The 26,981-nt window shown below is 36.2% G+C and overlaps 1 protein-coding gene across 1 annotated transcript in view; it reads right to left on the reverse strand.

Moving 5' to 3' along the window:
- Positions 1 to 341: 341 nt before the first annotated feature.
- OTOG (otogelin) overlaps positions 342 to 26,981 on the reverse strand; it is a gene marked incomplete at its 5' end in the record, with an annotated part of 86,844 nt that continues 60,204 nt past the window's right edge. The window contains 22 exons of the mRNA XM_029086466.1: positions 342 to 542; positions 1,819 to 1,898; positions 6,537 to 6,582; positions 7,872 to 7,991; positions 8,421 to 8,525; positions 9,304 to 9,482; positions 10,430 to 10,505; positions 11,607 to 11,647; positions 12,354 to 12,452; positions 12,656 to 12,757; positions 13,451 to 13,561; positions 13,934 to 14,038; positions 14,778 to 14,990; positions 15,867 to 16,061; positions 18,160 to 18,298; positions 19,219 to 19,439; positions 21,285 to 21,468; positions 21,847 to 21,936; positions 23,175 to 23,311; positions 24,275 to 24,443; positions 24,869 to 26,534; positions 26,697 to 26,981. The exon at positions 26,697 to 26,981 is cut by the window's right edge and continues 1,543 nt beyond it. Coding sequence (XP_028942299.1) covers positions 342 to 542; positions 1,819 to 1,898; positions 6,537 to 6,582; positions 7,872 to 7,991; positions 8,421 to 8,525; positions 9,304 to 9,482; positions 10,430 to 10,505; positions 11,607 to 11,647; positions 12,354 to 12,452; positions 12,656 to 12,757; positions 13,451 to 13,561; positions 13,934 to 14,038; positions 14,778 to 14,990; positions 15,867 to 16,061; positions 18,160 to 18,298; positions 19,219 to 19,439; positions 21,285 to 21,468; positions 21,847 to 21,936; positions 23,175 to 23,311; positions 24,275 to 24,443; positions 24,869 to 26,534; positions 26,697 to 26,981 — 4,564 coding nt within the window. The remainder of the gene's footprint in view (positions 543 to 1,818; positions 1,899 to 6,536; positions 6,583 to 7,871; positions 7,992 to 8,420; positions 8,526 to 9,303; positions 9,483 to 10,429; positions 10,506 to 11,606; positions 11,648 to 12,353; positions 12,453 to 12,655; positions 12,758 to 13,450; positions 13,562 to 13,933; positions 14,039 to 14,777; positions 14,991 to 15,866; positions 16,062 to 18,159; positions 18,299 to 19,218; positions 19,440 to 21,284; positions 21,469 to 21,846; positions 21,937 to 23,174; positions 23,312 to 24,274; positions 24,444 to 24,868; positions 26,535 to 26,696) is intronic.

Here is a 26,981-nt window from a genome sequence, read left to right on the forward strand (position 1 = left end):
TGACAAAGAGTGGGCCAACCTTCCAGAACAAAATAGATCGTGATCTTTCTCTTGAGGTGTCTCCAACATAAATCACTTCAGCTTTTAAGTTGGCACATATCACAAGAGCTCTTAAAACAATCCCTGTGAAATGAACATGAAGACAAATCACAATACAAATTATGCAAAGCCATTCTTCAGAAATTTAGAATAGTTAAAATATTTCTTTTCTTTTAGCTTTTAGCATTAAATTGGTAAAATTCAGTGGATTGGGCATTGTATTTTTAATAGATAAACTATTCAAATTATCTTATGCTGGGAACAGCTGGGTTTGCTGTTTGCCTTTTTTTTTTTTTTTTTTTTTAAGACCATTGGCAAGAACAATCTGTAGGCTCTTGGATTGAATAGCTGACCCAGGTTGAATTACTAGTGCAATACAATTGCACAGTTCGTCTCTGTAGTCCGAGCTCTCTGCAGCATTTGCAGAATCTTGCATATGTGTTGATGTTGTAGTTGTAAATGCTTGCAGACGGGCACTTTCCATCACATGAAACAATGTTCACCTGGTAACAAACACGAATAATAATCAGCAAATTGAAGTAGCTAAGAAATAAAGTTAGTTATTCTCAAGGTAGTCCAAAAACATTAGCCACCCCAAATCCAACGGTAAAGCAATGAAAGGTTTGGAGGTATTTCCTCTATCCCCTTATGAAATGCCACTATGTCCGAGTAATAAACTCGGAATTACGTTGCCCAGATAGGCTTCAATTTTTACCTTAATGAGATTAATGATTACTATCCTGCCAATTTCAGTAACAGCAGATTTTATCTATTAACAGACACAAAGAAACAAATTCAATTTTGAATTTTACAGTACTCATGCTGGAACATAGCACCAAATGTTCTGTCCACAACTCCCTACAGTACTAATTTCAGTGACACATTAATGTATTGTTGTTATACTGGTATCAGTAAGGAGGAATATAAAGAAACAATCCTTTGGAAAGTCAAGGGGAATTATTACTAATGATACCAAAACTGTAATGCAGACCGTTAACAGTCATATAAGCGGATAATTTTTTCAAGTTTAATAGTCAGGATTTGCATTTCTGTTTGATGAGACACTAAGACTAAATTGCCTGTCTGCTCAACAGTTTACTCTACAAAAAACACTCTCAGAATAATTTTAGAGGTTACAGCTGTTTCCCTATAGTCTTCTATTACAGCTTTTCCAGGTGTTCTTGCACATCTCTCACAAGACGTGCCTGCACCCTTGCTGCTGCTCACACTGCCTTACTGCCCAGCAGGATGTCGTTGGTGTCCTCCTACAGTAAATCCTTCAGTAGACACACAGATAATGCCTCATTCTTCCTATGCATTTCACAGAATGCTCACGCTGCTGTCTAAAAAAAACCTTCAGGACCCAAGGCTCCTTTCTTCATAAAGTTCACATTTAAATACTTTCCCTAGACAGATGGAAGATTAAACACATTTGCAGCCTTTTTAACTGTAGTATATCACTGGCAAGATTCAGTTATATCAAAGTTAATCTGCATACAATAATTGCATTAGAGGTGAACTTAGACGCTGGATTTGCACTAAATCAACATGCACCTAAATAAGTACAAAAGCAGAACCCATTCCCCTTTTTCTTATTATTTGAGAAGATGATTGCTGAGAATGTAGGTAAACATTAAAACAGCTCTATGAAACAGAGAAACTTCTGTGAGAGAGATGCAGACAATAACCCTCGTGGAATTTGTGCTTCCTTTCTTCCTTCTTTTAGTTCTTGTATTTTTTCCCTTCTATTACAATAAATCATTACAGTTATTTACTTACTGGTGTGTTACTCCTGCAGTCATTCTTGCGGATAGTCATCCTAACAGTCACCTTTTTACAGAATTTTCCATCTTCCTTACCTGCAAAATGGGCATTGATTGAAAAATATTAACTCAACATTCTAAACATTTCAGAGACAAAAACATTCCTGAATGTTTTACGGGGTCAAGACACACAAAGAAGAAAATACCCAATACATCACTGTACGTGCAAAACTTTGGCAATGTGACATTAGCTACACCTTGTATCACTTTAAAAAAATATTCTATTTTGTGTATTAAAGTATCTGTCTCCTTGTATCTCCAATAATAATTATAAAAGGTAAATTTTGTAAAATTGATCAACCACTCATGTGAGAAGGCTTAATAATACATAAGATGCATTTTCTATTAAATGACTGTAACAAACTTTAACAGCAGCAATTGCATTTCAGTGGTATAAACAAAGTTTAAAATTAACACTTAACAGCAGAATCTGATGAAGAATAGGGCTTCAGGGGGCTTTACATTTCTGTATGTTTTTTATTAAATAAGAAAAGAACACCAATGAACATACTAATTTCTTTATTTATTCATTAGCATAATTTCCATAATTTTTCTCAGAAGTATGTATAAAGCATATGGATGAAATAAAAGATAAAAAGGAATCATGAAATTAAGTCAGGAGTTAAACTTTTAAATTTAAGAAGAGAATCCTGAACATTTGAAGAAAAGCACAGAAGCTCAGTATAAAGTTCAGTTGTTGGAGATCAGAAAGCACAGTATCTTCTTACGGTGATCCTCTTTATGCTGAAGAAACCCCATCACATTGCAGATCTGTAAGAGAAATTAATAGTCCATTCCATTACAACAGCTTCCACAGTTCCACAGCAGATTTTACACAACATGATACAGTCCCATATGACTCTCCACTTACAGAGCTGCATTTTCTTTCAGCCAGGAAATCCAAAGACATTGACAAGAGGTGAATACTGTCAGCTCCAGAAAAGCAAGCACAATGAAAGACTGATTGGTTTGACCAATTTCCAATACTGAGCTGTGACAGAGGTTCATTACATCTTGATATGCAATGTCCAGCTCCCTGCTCTAATCACAGTCAAACCAGGTAATACTGCTTCTCAGAGAGAATTTTTTTTTTTTTTAATACATAAGCCTGCTACTGTGTCTAGACATAGCAGAGGTTTCTAGAATATGAAAGAACAAACAGCAATCGATCTTCCTGTAAGTAAATAAAAATCTGCAATCAGAAATAGCTGGCTACTGCTCAACTATCATTGACTTATGTTTGGTAAGGGAAAAAGTAAATTGAGAAATAAAAAAAAAAAATGTTTTTGAAAACAAAAAACTTACCATTACTTCATGTTTCTCATAGTCCTATTCACGTCATTTCTTCTTTTACATTATACATGGTGCGTAGGATGGAGAATTCAGTGCAGCTGTGGCTATGAATTCATCAGGCTATAGTGAAAGTACATCATATCTCAAAGAAGTAGATATATAATGTATTTCTATGCATGTACTTTAATGCCCAGTGGTTTTTAATGAGCTGTGCAACATAATGTACTTTTCCATGAACAACCTTACAAAACATGTGAGTGTCTTATGTGTTGTGTTGTAATGAGATTCTTTTTCACAGTATGTATGGTCGAAAATCCTTGCTTGGTTTTTGGGTTGACTCATAAAACCTTTGTCACTTAAAACAATGTCAATATGAAAGTGTAATGTAGATTTCAGAGTGTAATTTAATGAAGGATGTATCACTTGGTGATGTACAAAATTACAGTCAACATAATTTCTCTTACAGAAATATAGAGAGATGTTTCCACAAAATAAATGCCAAAACAATTGCATTCATACCATGTTACAATTAAAAAAAATTATCATGCTTTATTAAAAAGAACAAAGATACTCTCCTATTTTCATAGAGCAAACACAGGCTTACTATTTTCATATACTGTCCTAACTAGGGATAGGAAAAAAAAGTGACCTGTTTCTACTGAATATGCCATTGGAATCAAAACTATATGATATATCATCTGCAAAAATGTTATTGATATAATAAGCTTTAACAAGCAAAGCCATTAGTCTCTATATTCTACAGCACTGTAAACGTAATGGAATTAGTTTACATTTTTAAACACAGCAATTTTACACATGCAGCAAGCTAAAGACTACATCAGTGCTTACTACCAACAGTACATTGTTGGCTAACAACAATGCACTGCCCACACAGTGCAAAATGAAAACCAAAACAAACCCAAAATGTGAGCCACTCTGAACCACGAGCAGTTATACTACACTGCGGCTTTTGGCATAACGGGGTAACGCGAGGCCTGATGCTCCTATCAGGGAGTACATTGTTGGAAATCAACAATGATGCTGTTTGGGTTGGTCCTACTTATTTCCAGGAAAATGTACCTGTGTGACAGCTAGCATAGGCTGTAGGAGTGACTGGGCTAACAGGGAATGGGAGGAGCATTGGCACTGAAGAACCTGGTAAGAATATTACATATTGAACAGAGTACATGTTACAGAGGATTCCCTATCAGTATGAAACATTTTGGAGTTACTAGATTTCTGCATATGTAAGAAAATAATTAAACCTTAAAATGTCTGTATATTACAGGATCACAGAATAGCTGAGGTTGGAAGGGACCTCTGGAGGTCCTCTGGTCCTATCTCCCTGCTCAAGCAGGGATCGCTCTGCCAGCAGCTCAGGACCACATCCAGGTACTACTTGCATTGCTAAGCCTAATGTCAAAACCAGGAAGAATCTGATCTGCATTGGTATAACTAGGATAATCTGGTATAGTACACTTTCCTCTGAGCAAACTCTCTAGGTTTTGATGGAACTCCTAGGACTTAATTTTCAAATACCACTTAAAACTCAAAGCAAAAATCACAATGGTTTCTAATGGTACAGTACTTATAAAGAAAACAAAAACCTGATAACCCTTCTCATAAAATGTCTCAGGCAATTACAACTGACTAACAGCTCTCATGCCAGATCTGTTCGGAGTCAGAATAAACGACATGATTCATAGAGGTAATATGTTGTCCGTGAAGAAGTGTGAAATCAAAACTTGTAAATGCACCTCGGAAGTCACTGGATTTTTCAAGGGTTTAATTTTACTTTGTTATGCATCCCCCAGATTAATAACTTACTTTTGTCTTTATTATTTAAGAGTGTGGTTATGATCTTTCTCTAAGTATAGCAGCAAGATGTTCTGCCTTGCTGAAAAGCAGCTTAATGGATTTTTAATGGTCTTAATAAATTGCCTGATCAGAAGCTGGCTTATATGGCTGCTAAGGCATTGAAGGGTAATGTCACAATCAAAAACTCATCTCAAAGAGCCTGTGGAGAATCAGCTACAGAATTAGGACAAGTGCTTGAAACACAGGTCCATCAAAGTGAAAAAACATAAAGAGATACTACCATTCCCTTACAGTGATCAGGAACAGGAAAAAAGCAAATAAATCCTCCACAGTTTCAATAACCTTTGTCCTATAAAATGTAATACGTAATGAATAACACCAAAAGGTATCAGCTACAGAATTAGGACAAGTGCTTGAAACACAGGTCCATCAAAGTGAAAAAACATAAAGAGATACTACCATTCCCTTACAGTGATCAGGAACAGGAAAAAAGCAAATAAATCCTCCACAGTTTCAATAACCTTTGTAATACGTAATGAATAACACCAAAAGGTATCTCCCAGTTGGCAACATACACCCCACTGCAGTTAACTGTGCACGTGGTACCGTATCTGGTAGTCATGACTGTTCAAGTCCCATCCCACCCAGCAGGAAATACCTGCACTTTTATCCAGTTCTCTCTCACACTTTATCTCCTACTATCTTTAGGTTTTAGGTCACTATTCCAGCTACTTATGCAAATGAGTAAGATTCTTGCACCTTTTCAAAGATAATATGATACTGCCCACTACAAACTCTTCAATTGCTTATAACATTGTCAACTTCAAGTATTTGAGCTTAAATTCTTCATGAATTCTTCATTAAATCAGCCAAAATGTTTCAGCTATGTACCAGTGTGTTAAGGAAAAATGTACTTGGCTCTTAATTTATATTAAGAATTAGCATATTTGGAACCTATTCTGCAGAGAATTATTATTTTTTTCCAGAGAACCTTGATTAGCTTTCATAGATGTCAAAACGTATCTTAGTAGTCAAGTAAGGGGGAATTTTTTACTTGTAAGTTTTTTTAAAAGATATTTCCTGAAAGCTTATGAACTATGTCTGTTAATGGAAGTTAAGAATATATTATAATCAGTTAATTATTTACAGCATTAACTTACAAACTGCATAGATCAATCTTCATTTTTACCAAGTATGAAGATATGAATGCAGATGAAGCATGTTTTAAGGTGCCTTCCAAAACACAATACCTTTCATTATACTAAATGCAAGAACTAATATTTTGAAGAGTTTTACATGAGAACTACTAAATACTCAAGGTAGCCATTTTAGTGACTGGGCCAGCCACAATCACTGTCAGTGGTGTAAACCCTTCAATGTTAAACTGCTTTCTTCTGATCTAACTCCACTAGTTTCACTGGTATTCACATGAGTAAAACTAGGAAAAGCACAGCCTTTGAGATCTGTGAATCAAGCTTTCATGCAGGAAAGAATCAATCTTATTTCTAAGGTAACAACAAATCAGACTGACTTGTGAGGCAGGAAATGTCATTAATCACTTACATGTTTTGCAGCATCCTTCTAAGAATGGTACAACATAGCCTCCAACCTGACCAAGAGAGAAACAGGGGAAAAAAAATGATTTTTTCAAACATTCATTCCCATATATCTGCACTATTAGAAATATCTTCCAGATAAAGCTCTGCAATGTTATTCAGGCAAATGCAGCACTCTGATGAATGGATGAAGGTTTGGCTGTAAATGCTCTAACTCGACTGTTTTAACACAAGTGAGTATTAAGTGGTTGTCACTGAATGCCACTACACATCAGCAACTATCAAAATGCCACATTTGGAGAGGGAATGACTGTGTTAAGTCTGACTTCTATCCAAGGTGTCACTTCGAGTAAACCCCTGACTTCTTGTAGAGGCCATATTGACACTCACAAAAAACTGATTCTGAATTCAAAGCAGGACGAAATCTCATCTAAACTAGAAACCAGACATCCCCCACAATGGAGATTCAAGGCTATCTTTAGTGCTGTAGCATGACGCACTCTCCAGAGTACTGTGGGAAGAGTAGCTGCAGCTTATTAAAAAGCTTTCTCAATATTACTTTAAAGACAAGTTCAATTTTTGATGTCCACTTCAGCATCTCAAGCCATGATGATCTATCTCTCTGCCTTAGCTTTTTTAGTTTGCCTCAAACAACAAAAAGCTTTTCATCAGCTGTGTAACAGACTCTTTCTGAGCCAATCCATTGTTACCTGCAAGAACTACAGCCATCTAGTTCCTTTAGGACTGTTCCCTGCTTGTGTACAATTGTTAAAGAAAGTATCCTTCCATTCACATGTAAACGTAAAATTATGGAGAGCAATATGAGACTGCCCCCTGCATACATTTCCTGGCACTTAGTGTAATCTAATTTTGCAAGTTTAAACAGAGCTTTTGCTTCTGCTGCAAAACTAGTCCACAAAACCTTGTATCTCACGGTAGAAAAAATTTTCCTGATATTCAGACTTCCCTTTTCTTCAATGTTTTTGACCACTGATCAATCAAATCGCTATACCTAGAAAATCAGTTAGAATGAAGTCCAACCCAGAAAAGCATCCAAGTTCAGACAGCTGTGTGAGGACTAGTTTGATATTACCAGCCTCTATGAAAAAAAAATTTCTGAGAACAAGAAGAGTTCTCTCCAGCTGTGTAACTGGACAGTATGGTGGCACATCATATGTATATAGTCAGACCTTTTCACCTTCAAATGTGTGGGCAAAAATGCAGGCGTTACAAGACTTGATAGTTTCTCCCTTTTTGATGTAAAAATGTCTTTTGTCAGTGTTAGTCTTTTAATGCAAACATAAAGCATAGACAAAATGCAAACAATGTATTGAACACTGACCTTCACACATTCAGTTTCATTAAAGGGTGGGCAGCCAACTGAAGAGGAAACCAGAACTGCTCCTATTGCTGTGTTAATGCATTCATACCTGATGCAGTTTGAAATCCAAACAGTACCAGGCTGTTAAAAATTGTAAAACAATCTTTATTCAGCAACTCAGCAAAAACAGTATTGTAAGTATTTATTATGCAATTCCATTGAACGTGATCTTGTCTGAATCAAAAATAATACTTATAGCAGAATATAATTTAGATGTGTGTTAAAGTTCTAAGTACAGACCTTAAAAGTTCACTAAATATACAATATTAAGCAGGTTCTAAAATAGTCAAGTTGACAATAATTTTCTGATATATCAAAATCACTTAATCTTTGTAGACAGCTATATGATTAATTCTTCAAGAAATCAATGTTGTGTACATACAAAACTATTACTAGTCTTTAGCCAAATAAAGCTGTTCTTTGTATATTTTATATGGCAATGTGTATACAATATCAGTTTTATTGTTTACTTCTAAATATTTTGAGGGAGTAAGACATGTATAAACTTACCTTAAAACTGGCAACCGTGCCATTGCTTAAAGTATGGAGACAAGACAAGTTTTTACAGCTACCACAGCAAGTTGTCAAATCTTTTGGAGGCTGATAGACTTGGTTCTGCCAAAATCAAATAGATTATTCCTTATATGATACCATCTTGCAGCTTGACATTTTGCTACTTAATGGGCAGATTTTTTTCAGGTATCTGATTTTAGGGCTGGCTTTTAAATAACTTTCAAAACCACACAGCTTACATTTGTACACACTGTACATTCATGAAGCTTTTATAAAATATCTTTGATCTTAATTGAAGTAAATGGGGAGAAATTCCAACTCTGAGAGAATGAACTGATCTTTCTACCATGTTCAAATGTAAGTCTGACAACTTACTTCAAGAATCACTATGACTTTTTACATATTAGACATCAAAGAAGTATGTAACTAGAGAAGGCAATCTATATAATATTCCCATGGTAATGTATCATACTTTGTAAAAAGACACGGTAACATTTGCTTATTTGATAAAGCCATTTTCAACACATTTACAATTATTCTTCTATTTATAATTATTCTCTTCCCAATTCTTGCTGAGCTAATGTCTGCCAGGAATTTCTACCAGTTTGTGCATAAGGTAGCTGAAGTTCTGCAGGGATGCAAGGTGGCAGTATGCTATACACATCAGTTGGTGTAAGATTTACAGGGAGGAGAAAACAGCAAAGGGAGTGAGACTTCCATAAACTTCTATCAGAAGTGCAGTAGCACACCATTAGCGGGAGATCTCATAGTTACTCTTTCCATCTTGTTCCTATAACTGTAATCTACTCAAGAAAAACCAACAAAATGTAATTAACACCACCAGTCACAATATGCATGTCTAGAATTCTGAGTTTCTTACAGCTTTGCACTTGACGGCACAGTCTATTGAAGATGTATTTATTTGGTAGTATTTAGTGGAGGGATCAATCACATTTGTACAAGAAGAAATACGGCAAATGCCACCCGCACTGTGTTCCACGATTGTCTGTCCAGGAAGCAGCACACCTCTCTCATTACTCAGGCAAACTTTGTCTCTCACTACAAGGAAACACAAAAATACACAGCATGCTCAGGACAATCAGCTTGGTATCAAAACTGTGGTAAAAAATGTTTCAAACAGTAAACAGGAATGGAAAAAGCTACTCTACCTCTTCAAGAGTTATAGGTCATATTTTCAAATATAAACTGTTAAAAGCAGTATAATGCTTCATTACAATTACCAAATTATTTCAAATATAACCATGCATGAAATCTAAATGAGCATATAATATTCTATTAGCTGCACCACCAAAATGACACTGCAAGCTTCTTCAACTGATTTGTTTTCCAAGTCTATTTCAGGATAAGAAACATACCTGAGAAATGTCTATTTATCCCCACTGATTACTGAGGGCACAGAGGATAATTAGCTCTTAAGTACACATCTTTGATGTAGAAATCTAGGCAAGGACAATCCCAACTCTATTGGCCAAGTGGGTGCCTCACAGGAATTATTTTTTCCTGAGTTTCTCAGATGCTATTGGACATGCTCTAAGATGAATTTGCATGGTGCTGAATGCTATCCTTGATCTTGTAAAGAACATAAGCACATCTACCAGCTCCTGAGTAGTCCCATAATAGGTTAGTGGGACCTTTCTTTATGTGGACACTGAATATGTGTTTTAGTTTTTTGCTGGATCCCTTACTCCAGCTCAGCAATATGCAAGCTGCTTATAGTCAACACCACCCAAATTTCCCAAAACTCTATTTCCCTGCAGAGACCTCCTGCTGCAGAAACTACTAGAATGCGAGGACAGGCCATAATTAACCAAATACTTAGTGACAGGTCCTATTTTCTTGCCTTTTCTTAGACTACTTGTGAATTACATCAGAAAATTCTTTCCTCCTCAGTATCATGTTCAAAGTGAACATCTGATTTCTAATTCCTAATTTACCTTAACACTTGAAAGGGTGTTTCTTTGAATTAAAATTATTTTCTGACTTACCACATTTGTACTTAACACAGTTACAGATATTTTCTGTACTGTTCTGAAACTGTTCATCTATCTGAAGTTTCTGCCCCTAAGTGTATAAAAGCAGAAAAAAAAAGAGAAGTGAAATGACAGTATTTTCTTATTAAACAACTTTCCTTCAGGATTTGAGTAGCAGTATCTCTTGCCCATTGAAACCTATTTTGAATCCACTTTCATCACCCACAGTAACATTTAATTTAGTAATGATAACCAAATGGGAATTTTTTTACATCTGAAAAATAGGAATGGTTGTTGGTTTCAGTACAGCAGACATTTAGGATAGAAAAGACTAAGGCAGGCCAACAATGAAATGCAATGGCTTGCCTTTGTACAGAAGTCTCCATGCAGTGTGAAGTGTATTCTTTCATGGAATAACTTAATGGATATAAATAGTAAAATAGCACAGATATACTTTCTAATTTTGCCTTTTATTGTTTATACATATGCACATTAAGATTTTTCTCCCAATCTTCTGCAAGTCCTTATTCCTTATGCCCAAGATTCTTCATCTATAAAATGAACCTCACTTGCAAAACATTTTGAAGTTCCTCTATAAAAAAAAAAAATGACTATTGTTTCAAATTCCTTCCTCAGACTCCAAATTATAATTTTTTAAAATTATTCCTATTACAATATTATTTTCCAGATAAAATAATGACAAGGAAAATCAAAGCGCACCCAATACTAACTGAGAACCTAACTCAGCAATGCTAATAAGCACTTTTGTAATGCAGAACCAGTCACAAGTTCTGCTTAGTCAGTGGTCTGAGTGCTTGATATATGTTAACATATTCACTATAACAAATAACATTAACAAAACACTGACACTTTAAAACATTTAGTTCTGAAAATTTAAAACCAAAATTTTATCCTCGGGTGCATGAAAGTAGTTCCACTCTACAAAAACTTCAAAAATAAAAGTAATAAAAAACTCTAGAAATATCAATGCTATACAGTCATTTTATTCTGCAAGATATTTAAACTTAATCAGTTTCTTAAGAATGGATATATCTTCTTGTAAAGCTATTTAAAAATAAGAGAATTACATGGCATTCCATATTTCACTGATAAAATTATTAGTAAGATATTGATAAATAGATATATTAAGAAATTAATAAAATAATACTGACAAAGATTATGAATTTCATACCAGTTTGCACTGAGGTTTAGGGATTGTTTCACATGCACACTCTAAAACAAAACAGGATAACAGAAACAATAGTTTAGAAAGTTATATGCCATTATCTTAAAAAGGGCATCAAAGAGAACAAAAATTACAGATTTGCAAGTTGTCACTGAAGAAGTTCTGCTGGTTTTTTTAAATATAGCCATCTGGGGAGTACAGAATTGTTTGATTTCCATTCCATTCTGAAAACACATACCAGCTTCTACGACCACTTTTACTTATTACAACAATTTACAGCATTGTATCAACTGCAGTCCACCTGAACACATTAAAAAAAAAAAGATCATTCTAGCCGTGAGCCTCCTTGGAGCAATGATCATCATTACAATCCATATAAAGCAGTGGAGAATTGTGTTTAAGGCATCACAAAGAGATGTATGATATACTACTGTCTTTGTAAACTGACAAATTCCTGGCCTGTGAACCTAACCTTTTTTTTAGCCATAAATAATTTACTAACTCTTACAAAATTTTCAAGATAAGTCATCCAGTTTAGATGGGCAAATTCTACAGTATGGTATCACCCTTGTGAAGTAAGAAAAAACAGGCAGATTAAGAAGTTCTGTACCATGAGATTATTTTTCTATATCATCTATTCTTTAGCAGATCACAATGCTATAGCTGGCTGAAACCAGACTTAAACGCAAGAGGTCAAAGCTCTTGTCAGTGCCTAATTTCTAAGGCAACTAAAATGAAAATCAGTCATTTTACCACATGTCCGAAAGGGGCAGCACTTCTCTGGGCTCCATACCTCCACCAAAGACATGCCCAGCATACATCTGAATTCGGGACAACGATGTATTTCACAAGCTAAAAATTAAGAAAAGAAAGTCCAATAAAAACAAGGTTGTCATATTTTGATAAAGAAAAATATGAATATATGTATAATAACATATATTATATGCACAAGTGGAGCTGTATCTCTAATCCACTATTTCTGGCACTGAACATCCACACTACAAAATTTGACATGTTCTCTATTACTTAAAATACCAAAATCAAGTCAAACTTACTGCACTGGTACGTAGGGCAACACCTCTCTGTAGTGTTGCCATCCACAATAAGAACTTCTCCTTCTTCACATTTGGGTATTTGATCAGAGCAAGCCCCACATGCTGGAGAAAACAATTATTTAAATCTAAAACACAGGAAGAAATTTTACTACTGCCTAGAAAACATACCTGTGAGTTTGTCACAGACACATATGAAAGAACAGAGGCACTCTGCATTCATTCCTTATAGTCCCTATCCAAGTGGCTAATGTTCAGTGCAGCTTGCCTTTTCTTTCTCCTCTACTACGAAGAATAAATACATTGTTTGTGAGTCAGACAACAACAAACAAGATTTTCTCTCCCTTTCTCTTATAAAAGTTTTGCTCATTTTTCTCTCCTACCAAGCGACTGTTGTTTTCAGGAACACTCCTCTGCCTGATACAACAGGTTATAGGGAGCAGGAGCATGTGTAACTTCAGTCTTCTTTCAGATAAAATATTCATGCAGCTACTCCACACACTGTACATGGACAGCGTACAAAAGCCTTCAACTCTCTCATCCATGGACTGCACCACCACTCCTTTACATAACCCAAGAATACTATCGAGTTGCACAAAGCTGTTTAGCGACTCTTGATGGTTGTTGCCATTTCTTATGTTTTGGAAACTTAATGCCTATTTGTTTTAAACCATTTTCAAGCCTTACTATTTTGGGAGAACTAAAGAAAGTACAAGGAGCCTTAATTGGCAAGATAATAGTAGACATCATTGCATATGCAGAAACATTTAATATTCTAAACAAGCCATGATACTGTACCACATATATAGGAAATGCAGCAGGTACTCTCCGCCCGAGCAGCAATTAGTGTTTGATCATCTTGACAGCTTGGCATCTGCTCCACTGGTTCACATTTTGCTGGATCACATTCTGAAAAAAGTATAACAGATGTATTTCTTTATAAGAACTATAGCATTCCTCCTTTGTTATGCTATGTCCCTAAGAAATGGCAGTGCAGAGAAATACTACAGGATACTTTAGAAAAACTTTTACCTTGTATCACAAGAGAGCAAAGACACATTCTCGCCTGACCATTAAACACAAGACTCCTTCAATATTGTATCATCTGCTCAAATTGAAGGCACAGACCACTCCTGAGCTTTTAGATTAAAGAGAATTTTGTAAATAGCCATACTAACAACGAGGTCTACCCTAACTACCTTTTTGCTTCTAAATTGATCTGTTTCTTTACTGAATGTCATTTACAGGGTAAACTTTTTTACCTTTTCAAAAGAAACCTACCGCAAACATAGTTGGGACAACAGGATTCCTCACTGTAGTAAGTGACCAGCTTTTCCAGCCCTTTACACTCAGGGATTAGGGGTTCACAGAGGCTCTGATTACAAACTGTTATATAAAGGAAAGAAAAAAAACCCTTCTAAACTATCTTATCCATTTATAAGTCAAGTAGAGCAGCAGCAAGCAGTATTTGCAGTTTGATACCCCAAATCTCCAAGTAACAACATCCATATGAAAATCACAACAAACTTGCAAAAAAACCTTAGGCAATATTCAGAAGTGTCTGGCATTTGCAACACCCTCCACAGAGGCAAAGTTAAACTAGAGCAGAGTCCTTGGAAGAATTTAAAAGAAAAAAAAAAAAAATCACATGGAAAACTCACTGCAACATCATTCCAGGTAGTCAAAACATGAAAACTGCTTGTAATTTCTTTTTTAAGATGGACTTTATAAGCTAAATAAGGATTAATAAAAAGCTTTTTTATCCTTTTTTTTACTTCTCACTTTGTAAATTAGATAAACAATCACCTGATCTTTTTTTCTTGGAATTAGTTGTATTTGGGTATTGAAAATAAATCAGTATCCTGTACGGCCGAGAGAAAAACAATTCATATCCAAATAAACACAGTGCTATTTCAGTCCTTATAAATCTTGTCCTTTCTCTCTACCCCAAAACCTACTGGGCATTGAGCCCCATTTCTACAGTTTTCTACAAAATCTGTAAATTCAAACTGAAGTAATTTCCATTCACTTAAAAAGTAGGAAGTGTAACAGGAAAACAAACCACAGAGACAGGGTATCTGCATATTCCAGTGGGCAGTATTAGCAATCATTAAGGAATACTTACTACAGATCTTCTGAGGACAACATGTCTGATCACCAGGAACAAGCAAAGCCACTTCTGCAAATCGCTGACATTCCAAATTGTGGATATCTGAACAGTTGTACTCCACTGGAATAACGGTCTCACTGTCAACACATTTTTGCATACAGCATCCACTCAAAGAAGTTTTCCAGATCTCACCTACTGCATGAGGTGTTCCTGAGCTGTCTGTACAAGCTAGATCAGGACAACACAAAATGGAAGCAATTCCTTTTTACTTCAAATTTTGACCACCATTTTCTTCCACAGCAGGTGTGGATCTATGAAGTATAAAAATCCAGAGTTTTAAAGGCATCACCTATCCCCATCACCCCACAAAAAAGTGAAAGAGGAGACAGTCTGAGACTGAGTTTGTATGGGAAAGACACTCAATATCCTCCAGAGGATCAGGGCCTCCACTTTGTTTTGTGTCTCCACTGCAAGGCTAGTCACTTAAAATCTCAATCCAATCCTTTGTTTTTAAAGCAGTGATCTGGAAAGAAGTTACTTTTGTATTTCACACAAAGCAAAATTTATTACTTTTCAGTGCTTTATGTAATTTGATTTATAATAAACTGGATCTTTAATGTTTGTGGTGTAAGTGTTAAGTATTAGTCCAAAATTTGGTGTGCTCAGGCAGAACTGTAATGAAAAGAAATATAAATGCTGGCAGAAAGAACATAGGACATATAAGTGCATTATTAAAGATGTGTAATTAACTGCTGCTGCATGTCTTTCAAATGCCATTTAGTATCAATAGGTTGAACTCTTAGCAAAGGGCTAGGCGAGAAGGAGACCAAGACTAACATACTTAGAATCCTAGAATAAGTAAATATAAGCAAAAGTTTCCATTTTGAAGAGCATCTTCCAGCCAAGAGAAGGTGAGCAAAATGGTATGTCACAAGGACATTCTCTGCTTGCTCACCTCTACAGTTAATGTTTATTAGATATTCTAGAGCCCTCAATTGAATGACATATGCAGAACCCACACAACATAAGGCCAGACTTATTACTAATGAAGTATCTGACCACTAACTTGAAGATAATAAAGAAGAAAATCACATCCAAATATACCACATTTTTCTTCAGGAATACAGACAGCAGTGTGAGTTCGGTGCAGGATGGTCCCTCCAGCACAGACACAGCCTTCTGTCAACACTGAGCAGGAGTCTGAGTCCAGAGAAGCAACCTCATTATTCTGACAGCTATCTGGAACCTCACAGGCAGGTATGCAAGCCCGATAGGAGAAGTTTTCAGAGCAGGGGAAGGCTAGGAGGGAAATAACCAAATCATTCATTCTGAAGTTTTAATCACATAATGCAGTACCTTATTGTGTAGAGAAGACATTGTGTTCCTGTCAACGTCCTGTACTTGCCAATTCAGTAGGATCTGCCAACCTAAACCACTGATACGTATCAGTTACCTTCTGCATGACAAACTCAAACAAAAGGAAGTTTCGAGCACTTTTACTTCTTTTTGTAGTAAGATTTTCATCAGGCTTCAGTTTGCATTTTGGCCATAGCGATATCAAACCACGCAACAGTGTTGACACAAAATAATTTAAACTTCAAAAACATTTGCAAATACTACACAGAGTAATAATACAGTGTTGTGAATCATTCTGAATACTCTGCAGTGGCTAAAGAAAATGCAGCGATTACTAAAGGGCAAAGCTTTGTCAACTACAAAAATATATATGTAAAGGCAAATTCAGCATTGTTTTGCGTGGAATAATAAAGATGAATTTATTATTATATTTAATAGATATGCACATTAATTACTCTCATATGTGTGTGTTATCTTTAAGTCAAAGAACACAGTTAAATTTAACATTCTTCGTACTACTAATGTAAATTCATTGGCATATTACGAGTGTATGCAGGAATAGACCAAAAAAGCATCTCATTTTGATTTAACTTTTGCTGTTGAAAACTTAACATGATCTTTCATTGGTTTAGAACAGTGATTAAAGCGGCATAAATACGGTAAACAGAGAATGACTACAACTGCCAAGAGCATGATTCTGTGAACTACCAAAATATATGATACCTAAATCACACAGCCTCACCATCTGGAATCATGGTAATGAGACAAAACCCAGTTCACAAAGGGATTGTCTGCTCAAAAATAAATAAGGTTCCAGTTTAGACATTGAAGATTAATTGGGAGAGGAAGTTGATTTATTCAGCTCCTCACAACTAAAAATGGCCATAATGCCCTACAGGAAATATCTATTAGAGCCCTGTAAATAGAGGAACTCAGACTTTTAAAAATCAGCCTACATCATATCAACACTTAGTGACCACAAAATCCAGATGCGACTTGGTTCTTCCTTGCTAGGCAGGCACCACTAGAGGCCACTGTGGTATAAGAGTGATGTGTCCCTTCACGATGGATGGAATACATAACTGTATTTACAGATATATTTTGTAAGATCTCTTTTTATACAGTTACTTGCTAGCAAAATCCATACAAACTGAAAAATTAAAAAAACCCAAACCTGATGTTTTTAAGCTTTAGACTCCAGAACTGTTTCTTGCAGGGCATTATGACATGCCTGCATGAAGCCTGTACACAGGTACTCCACCTTAAATCACTTTAAAAAAAAGACATTACTTATGATTTCTATGTACAGTGAGCTCTCTTATTTTTGGGATCATGATTCATCAATAAGTCTTTCCCTTTCCAAGCACTGAAATCACAGATGTCCCTATGTTATCACTGCACAGGGTTTTTCCTAGGTGTTCATTGACAGCAAAAAGAGATACCGTAATCCAAATTTTCTATTTACTAACAACTACAAATCCCACTTGGCCTTACATTTTAGTATGTTGATATGGGAGATCTCTTCTGCCAGGATACTCTAGCTCTCCTTACTTTCCATCTAATCTCAAAGGTGTTTTGTTTCTTTAATCCTTTCTCCAAAGACACAGCTTTCTACAGCAGCATCAAGCAAGATAATGCCAATTCAAGATACCATAGAGCTTTTTCTGTGGCTTTCTTCTTTCAACCAATTCTGTTGTGTTTTGGTTTTGTTGGTGGAAAGTGGCTAAGAGAAATGAGCACTACATCGCAAGTAAGATTTGACTTCTACAGTTAAGTACATTATAAGCCAGAGAGGCAGGCTTCTGAGCAAGGTTCTTTAGTGTGCCTTTTCTATCTGTGAAATGGCTACAATTATACTGATTGCCTTTGCTCACTTCTTTGAACTGTATCATAAAATTGCTGAATTTATCATCTTAATAATGACTTCCAAAGTACACAAGGACTCAAGGAGCATTGGTATTTTCAGATTACAGTAACTCTAATATGAGGTAAATTTTGTCTCTGTGAACACTAGAGGTATACATGCATGCAGAATACTTACGGCAGTAATCAGAGCTCCTCCATTCAATACAGATATTAAATTTGTTGCACATTGCCACATAGGCAGCTAGTGAAACACATGGATTTCGAATGTACTCAGTGTCTTGAACCCACATATCACAGAACAGCTCAGGTGCAATCTAACAAGGAAAAGATAAAAAATATTGCACCTTCATAGAGACCCTGCTAGGTAGGAAAAAGATTGGCCTTTTTAAATATCAGCTACAAACGAGGAAGCCAAAAGTTCTTGGTTCAAAGTAAGCAAGAGGCTATCAGCCTTCATTAGCATACAAAGAGAATCTACTAGTATTTAAAAGTTGAAAGTTGATATCCTTATATTGATACTGACTCCTTCCTCAACGTCGACATCCTTATATTCCTCAGTTTCATCTCTTACAAGTGCCAAGGCAAGAGCTAATACAGTTTTTCCAATAGCAGGCACAGTTACTCATTGTTGCTTGTTTTTCCTTACCTCTGTATTTTTGGCCTCCTCTTCAAACTCAACAATATACAAAAAGTGAAATGGTAAATGTACTCATATGATCACAAATAAATACTTTATTTGCACACTGCAAGTTTGTTATTTGCTTTAGGTTTGCTTTAAATGGTCTGTTCTACCCTCTCATCCCTCTAAACTGAGTTCCGTGTCTCCAGAGCCTTTGAGAATGCAGGCTCTCAGATTACCTATTGCAATTTGGAACTTGTTAAATTACTGAACATTTAAGGATTAATTAAATCCTAAAACTATTATACTTTACTTTGCTCTACATCATATTGATACAATTGAATTAGCTGGGATTGATTTATAAATTAGATGGCATTGTTAAAACTAACAGAGACATATTATGAATTCTGAAAGCATTAGTTGCTTATTGAAACTCTCCTACCAAGCTGCCACACTCTTCAATTATTTTTACCTTGCCACTATAGATACAAAAAAAAAATACACATCTAACTCCACAGATGAGGCTACATGTACTTTCACATTAATTATCAAGTATACAAAACTATATCAGAACTACATCTCTCAGAATGTAAGCTTCGGAAATAGTTAACATACATAAGGATGACAGCTGCTGAAGGTCTGGTTCAACACCATTCTTAAGCACTCTGAGCAGTCCATGACTGAGCAATTAGTTTCCTGATGCCTGTCTTCTCCAACATACTTTAACGTGTCTGGCACTTGCCAGCTGTCTATAAAAGTCGATGGAGCATTGCTTTTGCTTAAAACTGTCCTGTTGGGTAGCATCAGGTCATTCTCCAAGCTTCTATCACAAAAACCTGTGTATTACCAGAAGAAAAAAGCAGGTTAACAACATACGTTCATTCTGAAGCATGTTTGAAATGGCGTATTTAAACAAGTAAATAGCTTTTAAAAAACTTGTACAACAGGACAGTATCAGATTGTGAGTCTATGCTACACAAATAGGAAGTACTTGATAGTTCTGAGAGACTTCAAAGGATTGCTGCCATGTCTGTGACAGATTGAACACAGCAAAACCAAGGCTTCACATATGGCTTGGCAGGATCTGATTACAGTTAAACCAGATATGCTTGAGCTCTCTTTCACCAATTTTGCTACAGAGATGTCCATGCTCCCTTCCCACATCCCTCATCTCCCACACCATGTCTTCACCAGTTGCCATGTTTGCCTGATCCTTCCACTGTAAAAGACACTGTTGTCTCCGACATGGATCCTTCCGAGGGATGCTTGCTGCTACAGAACTGTAGTAGTGTCTTCAGTTTTATCATTTCCACAAAGCTGAGATATCAGGACCTACTAATACTGCAGTGCAGCTAAAAGACATCTGACAAAGCTCAAATACAAGAAGCAGACTAACACAGAACACGCAGGAGCTCAGTGTAGACTAATTTACCCTGAAAAGATGCAGTACAATCAGCTCATTTAAAGCAAGCTCTGCTAAGTTGTACCAGAGAGCACTGTGCAGGCAGACTTATGCGAAGAATCCCAATCAGAGATAAATACCAGAGAAATTCAGCACATTCTCCGAAGAAGTTGTACTTGGGACACCATCCACAGAAATGTACTGTCATCTAGTTAAAGCACTCTGCAAACCAGGAACATGGTGTTCCTAATTCTCCCTATCATGGCAATCAAACAAGTAAAGGCAAAAAAGACCCACAGGATAATTCGCATCAGGTTTACTAAAAAATAGTCTTCACTTTCTTGTTTCTGTTTGATCTAATTACAATAACAATTAGACAAACAGAGCAAGAATGATGTTGACAACAGAAGTTAGGGCAAATTACAGATAATAATCCAATTTCAAAATAGCAGTAAATTCAAACTCTTTTCCTTTGCGAGAAGCACATTACTGCCTGCAAGACTTGGAACAGAACTGAGATATCATTGGTATTTGATACTGAGCTACAGACATTTGCCCTTTCTGAAACTGGAAAGAGATCCACTGTAATTATATGAACTCTGTAACCCTGGTTTCCAGCTCCAATTTACAGCAGATAAACTTACAGATTCAGGTATCACAGTAGGGATTTACATCAACAAATACATGCTTGCAAAAGCTATAGCACCAACAGCTTTTTCAAGGCTATGCCTTTTAGAAAGAAAGAAACTATATGAAACTATGGAGTAGACCTACTAGAGTGCAACACAATGGTTATTTAACCCATTACTATTGAGAAATTCTCTCTGAACTATTTCATCCAACAGACAAACTAAGATTAGTTCTCTCAAGTTAACATTTCCTGTGATTTCTGACCTTTAGAAAATGAAAACAGCACATATCGCTTCCTATCAGATGGATATCAAATACTAAATCTGTAAATGACCTTATTTGACATTATGGATGTATGCCCGTCTTACTTATTTGTGTTTGGTTACAGCAATTATGCCTGTGATTCAAACAGGTTACACTCAGAAGCAACACTATGGGTATAAAAATTTATTACATTGATAGGTATCAAACATAATTTCAACAATTAACAAAATAATAATTTAATTTTAATAGTACCTTAAACACTGTAGTGTTCTGCAATAACTATTTTGGGCCATATCCTGCAAAAGCTAGCTTATGTAATTAGGAAAACGTGCCTCTCTAGCAAAGTATTTGAATGCCTTTATTTCTTGCACTACTTTATACTTACCACATAGTCCCAAAGCTCTTGGTTCTCTGGTACTATTCAACTCAATAATCATTACACCTGTGTTGTGAAACCACTGAATTCTGATTTTTGTTGGGGTCTCCACTGCATACTTGAAGCCCGAATCCTCAACTTTGTACCCATGTTTTCTAATAGTAGGCCAAGCAAATCTTGAATTCACTGTTACCTAAAATACACACAGAAAAGAAGTTAAATGTCAGGTTCCAAGTGCTATGGGTAGAACAACTATGGCCAGATTCTTGACTGCTTAGGAACCCAACTTGTAACTAATTTCAGAAGAAGTCAGGCTCATCTCCACAAAGATAATATAGGTACTAAAGAGACTAACAGTTTATGTGCCTTGATCTGGGACTTACCTCATTAACTGTCCTTGTATCATAGTCTGACTCTTGGAAATTACTTGCAATTTACTAAATTACAAAGTTGGAACAAATGAATTGTATGACCTATTGTGTCATCATCAGTATCCACACAAAGAGGCAGTCGATTACAGAAGTAAGAGGCTATCTAAAGGCAATGCAAAACAAACCCTCCAAATACTTACTTTTCTACTTAAACGATTAATAATAATTTGGTTTGATACATAGGTTAGATTCAACATTGCCAGGCACAAAGAAGTTGAATTTGAATTACTCTGTGGAGAAAGCAAAAATACATCAAACATAGTCATGATGTGCAAAATCTTTATACATGAGCTGCTTACTGTTTTTAAGTACTGAGACATTAAGAACTTTCAGGAGGTATATTTTTAAGAGAGAAAAACTGCTGCTGACTGCAGTTTGAAGTCGGGACTACAACGTTCATCTAGATAGCATTCTTACAAAATAAACAAACAAAATACTATGATCTTATTGTGTTCAGCAACTGCGTTGTATCACCCGATCTTGAAACTACAAAAGAAATAAAGGCTTTCAAGTTAAAAAAAAAAAGTAGACTAGCCTTTTGGACATAAAAAAATGTTAACTACATATCTGAAGGCAAGCAAGAACGAGACTGGGAATGAAGAATCTATATGATACACGTCATGAAGCAATGGATCAGAAATACATGCATACTTCCCAAGCTACAAAGTGCTAAACAAACCAGAAAGCACTAAATACAACAGGAAAACAAATTTGAAAGTCATAAACACATCTCCTTTTTTACATCAATCGTATTGAGCTTCTGGAATTAACTTCCATAGGGTGGTACTAAGGACCAAACTTTGTGATGGATATTTATATGGACATCAAAATCACCTAGCTTTCATAGAAGAGATTGGAGTTTAAAGAGTTTTGTAAAGGCTTAAGAGAAATTAACTCTTCATGACATAAAGCCAATCTACACTACCCATTAGGCAGGATACCTATTAGAGCTTCTCTCTTCCCTCTCTGAAACAGTATTTATCTCTGCCAGAGATTTGGAATGCACAGGGTGGTCTAATTTAGCCTGACAATCCTATAATCTTTTATAGCTCTAAAGACTGGTGTTTCCAGTCCAAATTTCTCTATATGAACATAGATAAAAATCATACATTGGAAATACACTAGTGCTACACTACGGTGGTACTTACTATGTGATGGCATTCACAGAAGTGACTAACAAATGTACATCCACTTCATCTCTCACCACCTTGTCTATTTTACACATATAATAAGATAACACAGATCTATCTCTCATCTTCCAGCTGTTGCAGAAGGAACTGTGCATACACAGTAAAGTAATAAAGTGCTACATGATTTGTAAGTGTTGTAAAGTGCAAGTACAATTGACAGACATTGCACAGAAGTTAGTAATTAACCACAACTATGTAGTATTACTATGCCCTTTCTTTTAAGATACATCTTATTAGTAGTATTGAACATCATTACTTAGCTGACAAATGTTAGTTACCGTTCCACAGTCAAGGACATGGATGGTTATAGTTTCATCTTGAGTTTGACTAACAACATAGGATGCTGCTTTGAATAAAGCCAAATGACTTCCATCATAGGTTACAATGCTCAGATCAGAGAAAATTGTGCAACGACCTAAGAAAAATAAAAATAAATTAAATGTTTTCCCTAACTTATTTTAGAATTTCTGTAAATATCACAAAATATGAAGATAAACTAATAAATTCTATAAGATTAACTAACTTAGAGTTTCATCTATGCAGGTCCTGTTTTCAGCTATATTTGACACTGTTGCATCTCTGTAAATGGACAGCAGAGTCAAATCCTGCATATTTCAGTGGGACAACCTGCATGTCTTTGCAATCAGTTATTTTCTTATAGTTCTTGCCAAAGGTTTGCAATTTTTACAAATCCCAAACTAGCAAAATACATGAATGACAGATGATGACAGATCCTTAGTTCCCTTCCAGTTCCTAAGATGGCAGCTCATGTGGAAAATTTCCTTCTTCCCAGTCTTATTGCTAAAGCTTTTGTGCTTCAACGGGCTTGGAGTTCTAGTCCTAGTTATTTCAAACTCTACAGCATAAGCAGAAATTTGCATTGCTTATCTCTGCATCCTTTCTTTGCTATTATGGACTAAATTGAATTTTCTCTTTCCTGTCCAATTCTAGATAATTGATGGGAGTGAATATAGTACAGCTATACTTCCAGAGTCCCCAAACTGTTAATAGAGCTAGTTAACAGAGTCTAGGGAAGCGTCTCATCCTGAGGTAAATATAAGATAAACCAAAAAATCCACTGACTATATTGCCTAGGTGTCCTCTGATTAGACAGAAAAGAAGATAGGTCTAAGTGAGACCTAGATGTGTCCAACTGCAGATACCTAGAGCTGGTATAAGGAATATCATACATTAAAGGGACATTTTGATTTCATTTCCCTGGATGCAGAAGTAGAATTATAAGTTGAGTTAGACAATGAGTAACCAACACTTCTGTTTCTATGTCATTGTATAGAAGTGCCAGTTCTTAGTCTTCTAATAACATGCATTAAATCGGTACCTAAATTCACTTCAAAAGTCCTGCATAGTTAAAACTTACATGCGCATTCCCACTTTGGGCAGCATTTGTCACCGTTCATTTGAGTGGCAAATCCTAGAACTCCACAGCTGGGTTGAGTTGCATTGTATGGGCAGTTCTGCGACTTATTAACTTGTATCAGTTGTCCATCCAAGCAAATGTGTTTTATACACTCATCCTCTGTGACTGGCTAAGGCATATTTAATAAAAGACAGGTTACCATTCTTACCAAGCTAGTATCACAATATTGCAGAGTATTTGCTCAAAATTGGGGCTCACGTTCTTCAGGTACAGAATACTTAGGAATCCCCATGACTTGATGGAAGCTACAAGTGAAGAGCACCTTTGAAAACCCAACCATTCTAAGGACAGTTTAAAAGGCTGTCCACTCAGAAATTGAGGCCTGAAACAGTGTGTATTATAGTACTTAAAAAACCCATTATGTGCAATTAAATAATCCAAAGTTTCAGATATAATTGAGAAAATAATAGGGCTCCCTGTCTGATATAGATATTTTAAACCCTAAGGATCAAAGTATAGTTCACAATTTTTTTTCATCAGTATGTAAAAGTAACCAAGACATTCAAAATCAGATAAATATTTATAGCTACTCACTGTACAAGTTCGAACAGTTGTTGTTTCTCTAGGCAGCATAAAAGCTGATGCTGTGACTCCTGACGTAGCTTCAGCTGTTGCCAGTCCATCAGAAAATGTTGTAGTCAAGCCATAAAGTGGTTTGGTAGATAAATAGGCAACTGAGGAAACTGATGGAGCTGCTGTGTCATTTGGATAGTCAGATATCATTAGCACTGAACTCACAGAAGGTGTTTGCACCTCAGGCAATATTTTAAGTTCTGAAGTTTGAGTAGTACTGACCGATGAAGCAGCTATAGAAGAAAAAGGTTTTGGTTCTGAGGATGAACTTATAGTGGACAGAACTGATACGCTTACATTAGTAGAAACTGTAGTTGCATTTGTGAAATATGGAGAGTAAAATGTTTGAGGTGTTTCTAGGGTAACAGTAGCACCTTGAGTATGGACAGCTTGGACTTGTGTTGTTAATTCTGGCTCTTCAGATTTTACTGTATCAAAAGGCATGGCTCCTTTTGCTTTTGAAGTAACAGAAAAATAGGGAGGCGTTACAGAGCTTGTGATGGATTCTGTTACTGCTTCTGATTTGTCTGAAGTTGCTGACACCATACTAATGTTTTGCCCAGTACTGCTTATTACTGAAGAGGCAGAAGCTGCAGCTGATGAATGGGCCATAGCTGACAACATTGTACTTTCTAGAAACATGGAACTGTAGGCAGTGGTTGAAAGCGTGACTTGCTTAGGTAACACCGCAGTTTTCTCTGTACCAGTTTTGCTCGTTGATGTTGATGGCCCACTCCCCATCACAATGGGAATTTCTGTTCTTTCTGGTAGCAAAACTAATGAAGAGGTTGACTTAGATTCCGGTGAAGCTGTAGTTGCTTCAAGTGTTTGACTTGAATCAAGTGATTTAGTAAGTGAGGCCTGCCACGTGAATTTTTGTGTGGAAAATGAAGGAAATGCTTCTTTTTGAATTGTTGCTAAAGAAGAGGAAGCTGCAAACACTTCTGGTGAGGAAGGGAGAATTCTAGTGCCAATCATCAAGTCAGCTGTTGTTCTAGTTGGGACTGTAGACTGCAAAACAGAAGTTGTTCTTGATAGATATGGCTGTGTGACTGAATCAGTTAAATACAACTCTCTTTCAGTTGGTAAAATAATTTGTGTAGGACCTACTGAGGTAGGTAATATACTTGAATGAGTGCCTTCAGATAGTGAGGTGATTAAGGGGTATGAGGAAGTAAGTTCTACTGTAGCTTCAGTTGTGCTAAAGACATGTTGTGGCTGATGAGTAGATTTTGTTAGAGTTTCTGCAGGATACTGGTAAACTGGGCTACTGCTCTGGCTTGTCAACAAAGGCTCCGAAGTCTGACGACCAAGTTCCATAGCCTTCTGAGTAGAAAAATGTGGTATAACCATGGTCTCCATGGTCTGTACTGAAAGTTTATCTCCTGAAGATGTCTGCCAAAGGAAGGGGCCCACTGAAGACAGAGAAGAGGACGGCTGAGTGGTAGCTGCTGTAAGTTTTACTGTATCTGTTATACTTTGGACCGTAGATTTCAATGCTGTAGAAAATATTTTGGTTTCTACTGGATATTTTGGTGTGGTTGTTACTTCCAGAATTGTTTGTGTTAAAGAAGGTGAAGTTGATTTTTCTTTGGCTGTCATTACTTTTTTGGTTGTTATGAGCTGACTGCTGAATTCGGAGGATGGGGAGAATGTAGCATAAGTGATATTTAAAATGGCTTTGCCTGGCGATTTGTCATGTGATACTGTTGTTATTGGACTTGATTGTTTTGTTATAGTGGATAAAGTAGAAAAGGTCAGGACTGGAGAGGTCTTTTCTTTTGGTAACACAGATTTTGCTACAGTTGTTCTTGGATATAAAGAGATGGTTTCATGGGATGTATGCATGGGACCGAGAGCTGTCAGCGATACTTCTTTTTCATACGAGGGTAGTGAAGGAAGAGAAATATTTGAAGATATTAGAGAGCTTGATGTCAAAAAAGGGAAAGCAGATGGCTTTCTAGTAGAGATACTAGTAATTCTTTCCACTTGCGATTTATCAGGCTGTGTTGTCAATAATGTAGTTTCAGTTCCACTAAGGTGAGTAAGTGGAGATCCAGTGATAGATGTTCTT

The sequence above is a fragment of the Antrostomus carolinensis genome, unplaced genomic scaffold (assembly GCF_000700745.2).
Source record: "Antrostomus carolinensis isolate BGI_N321 unplaced genomic scaffold, ASM70074v2 scaffold6068, whole genome shotgun sequence".
Taxonomy (NCBI): Eukaryota; Metazoa; Chordata; class Aves; order Caprimulgiformes; family Caprimulgidae; genus Antrostomus; species Antrostomus carolinensis.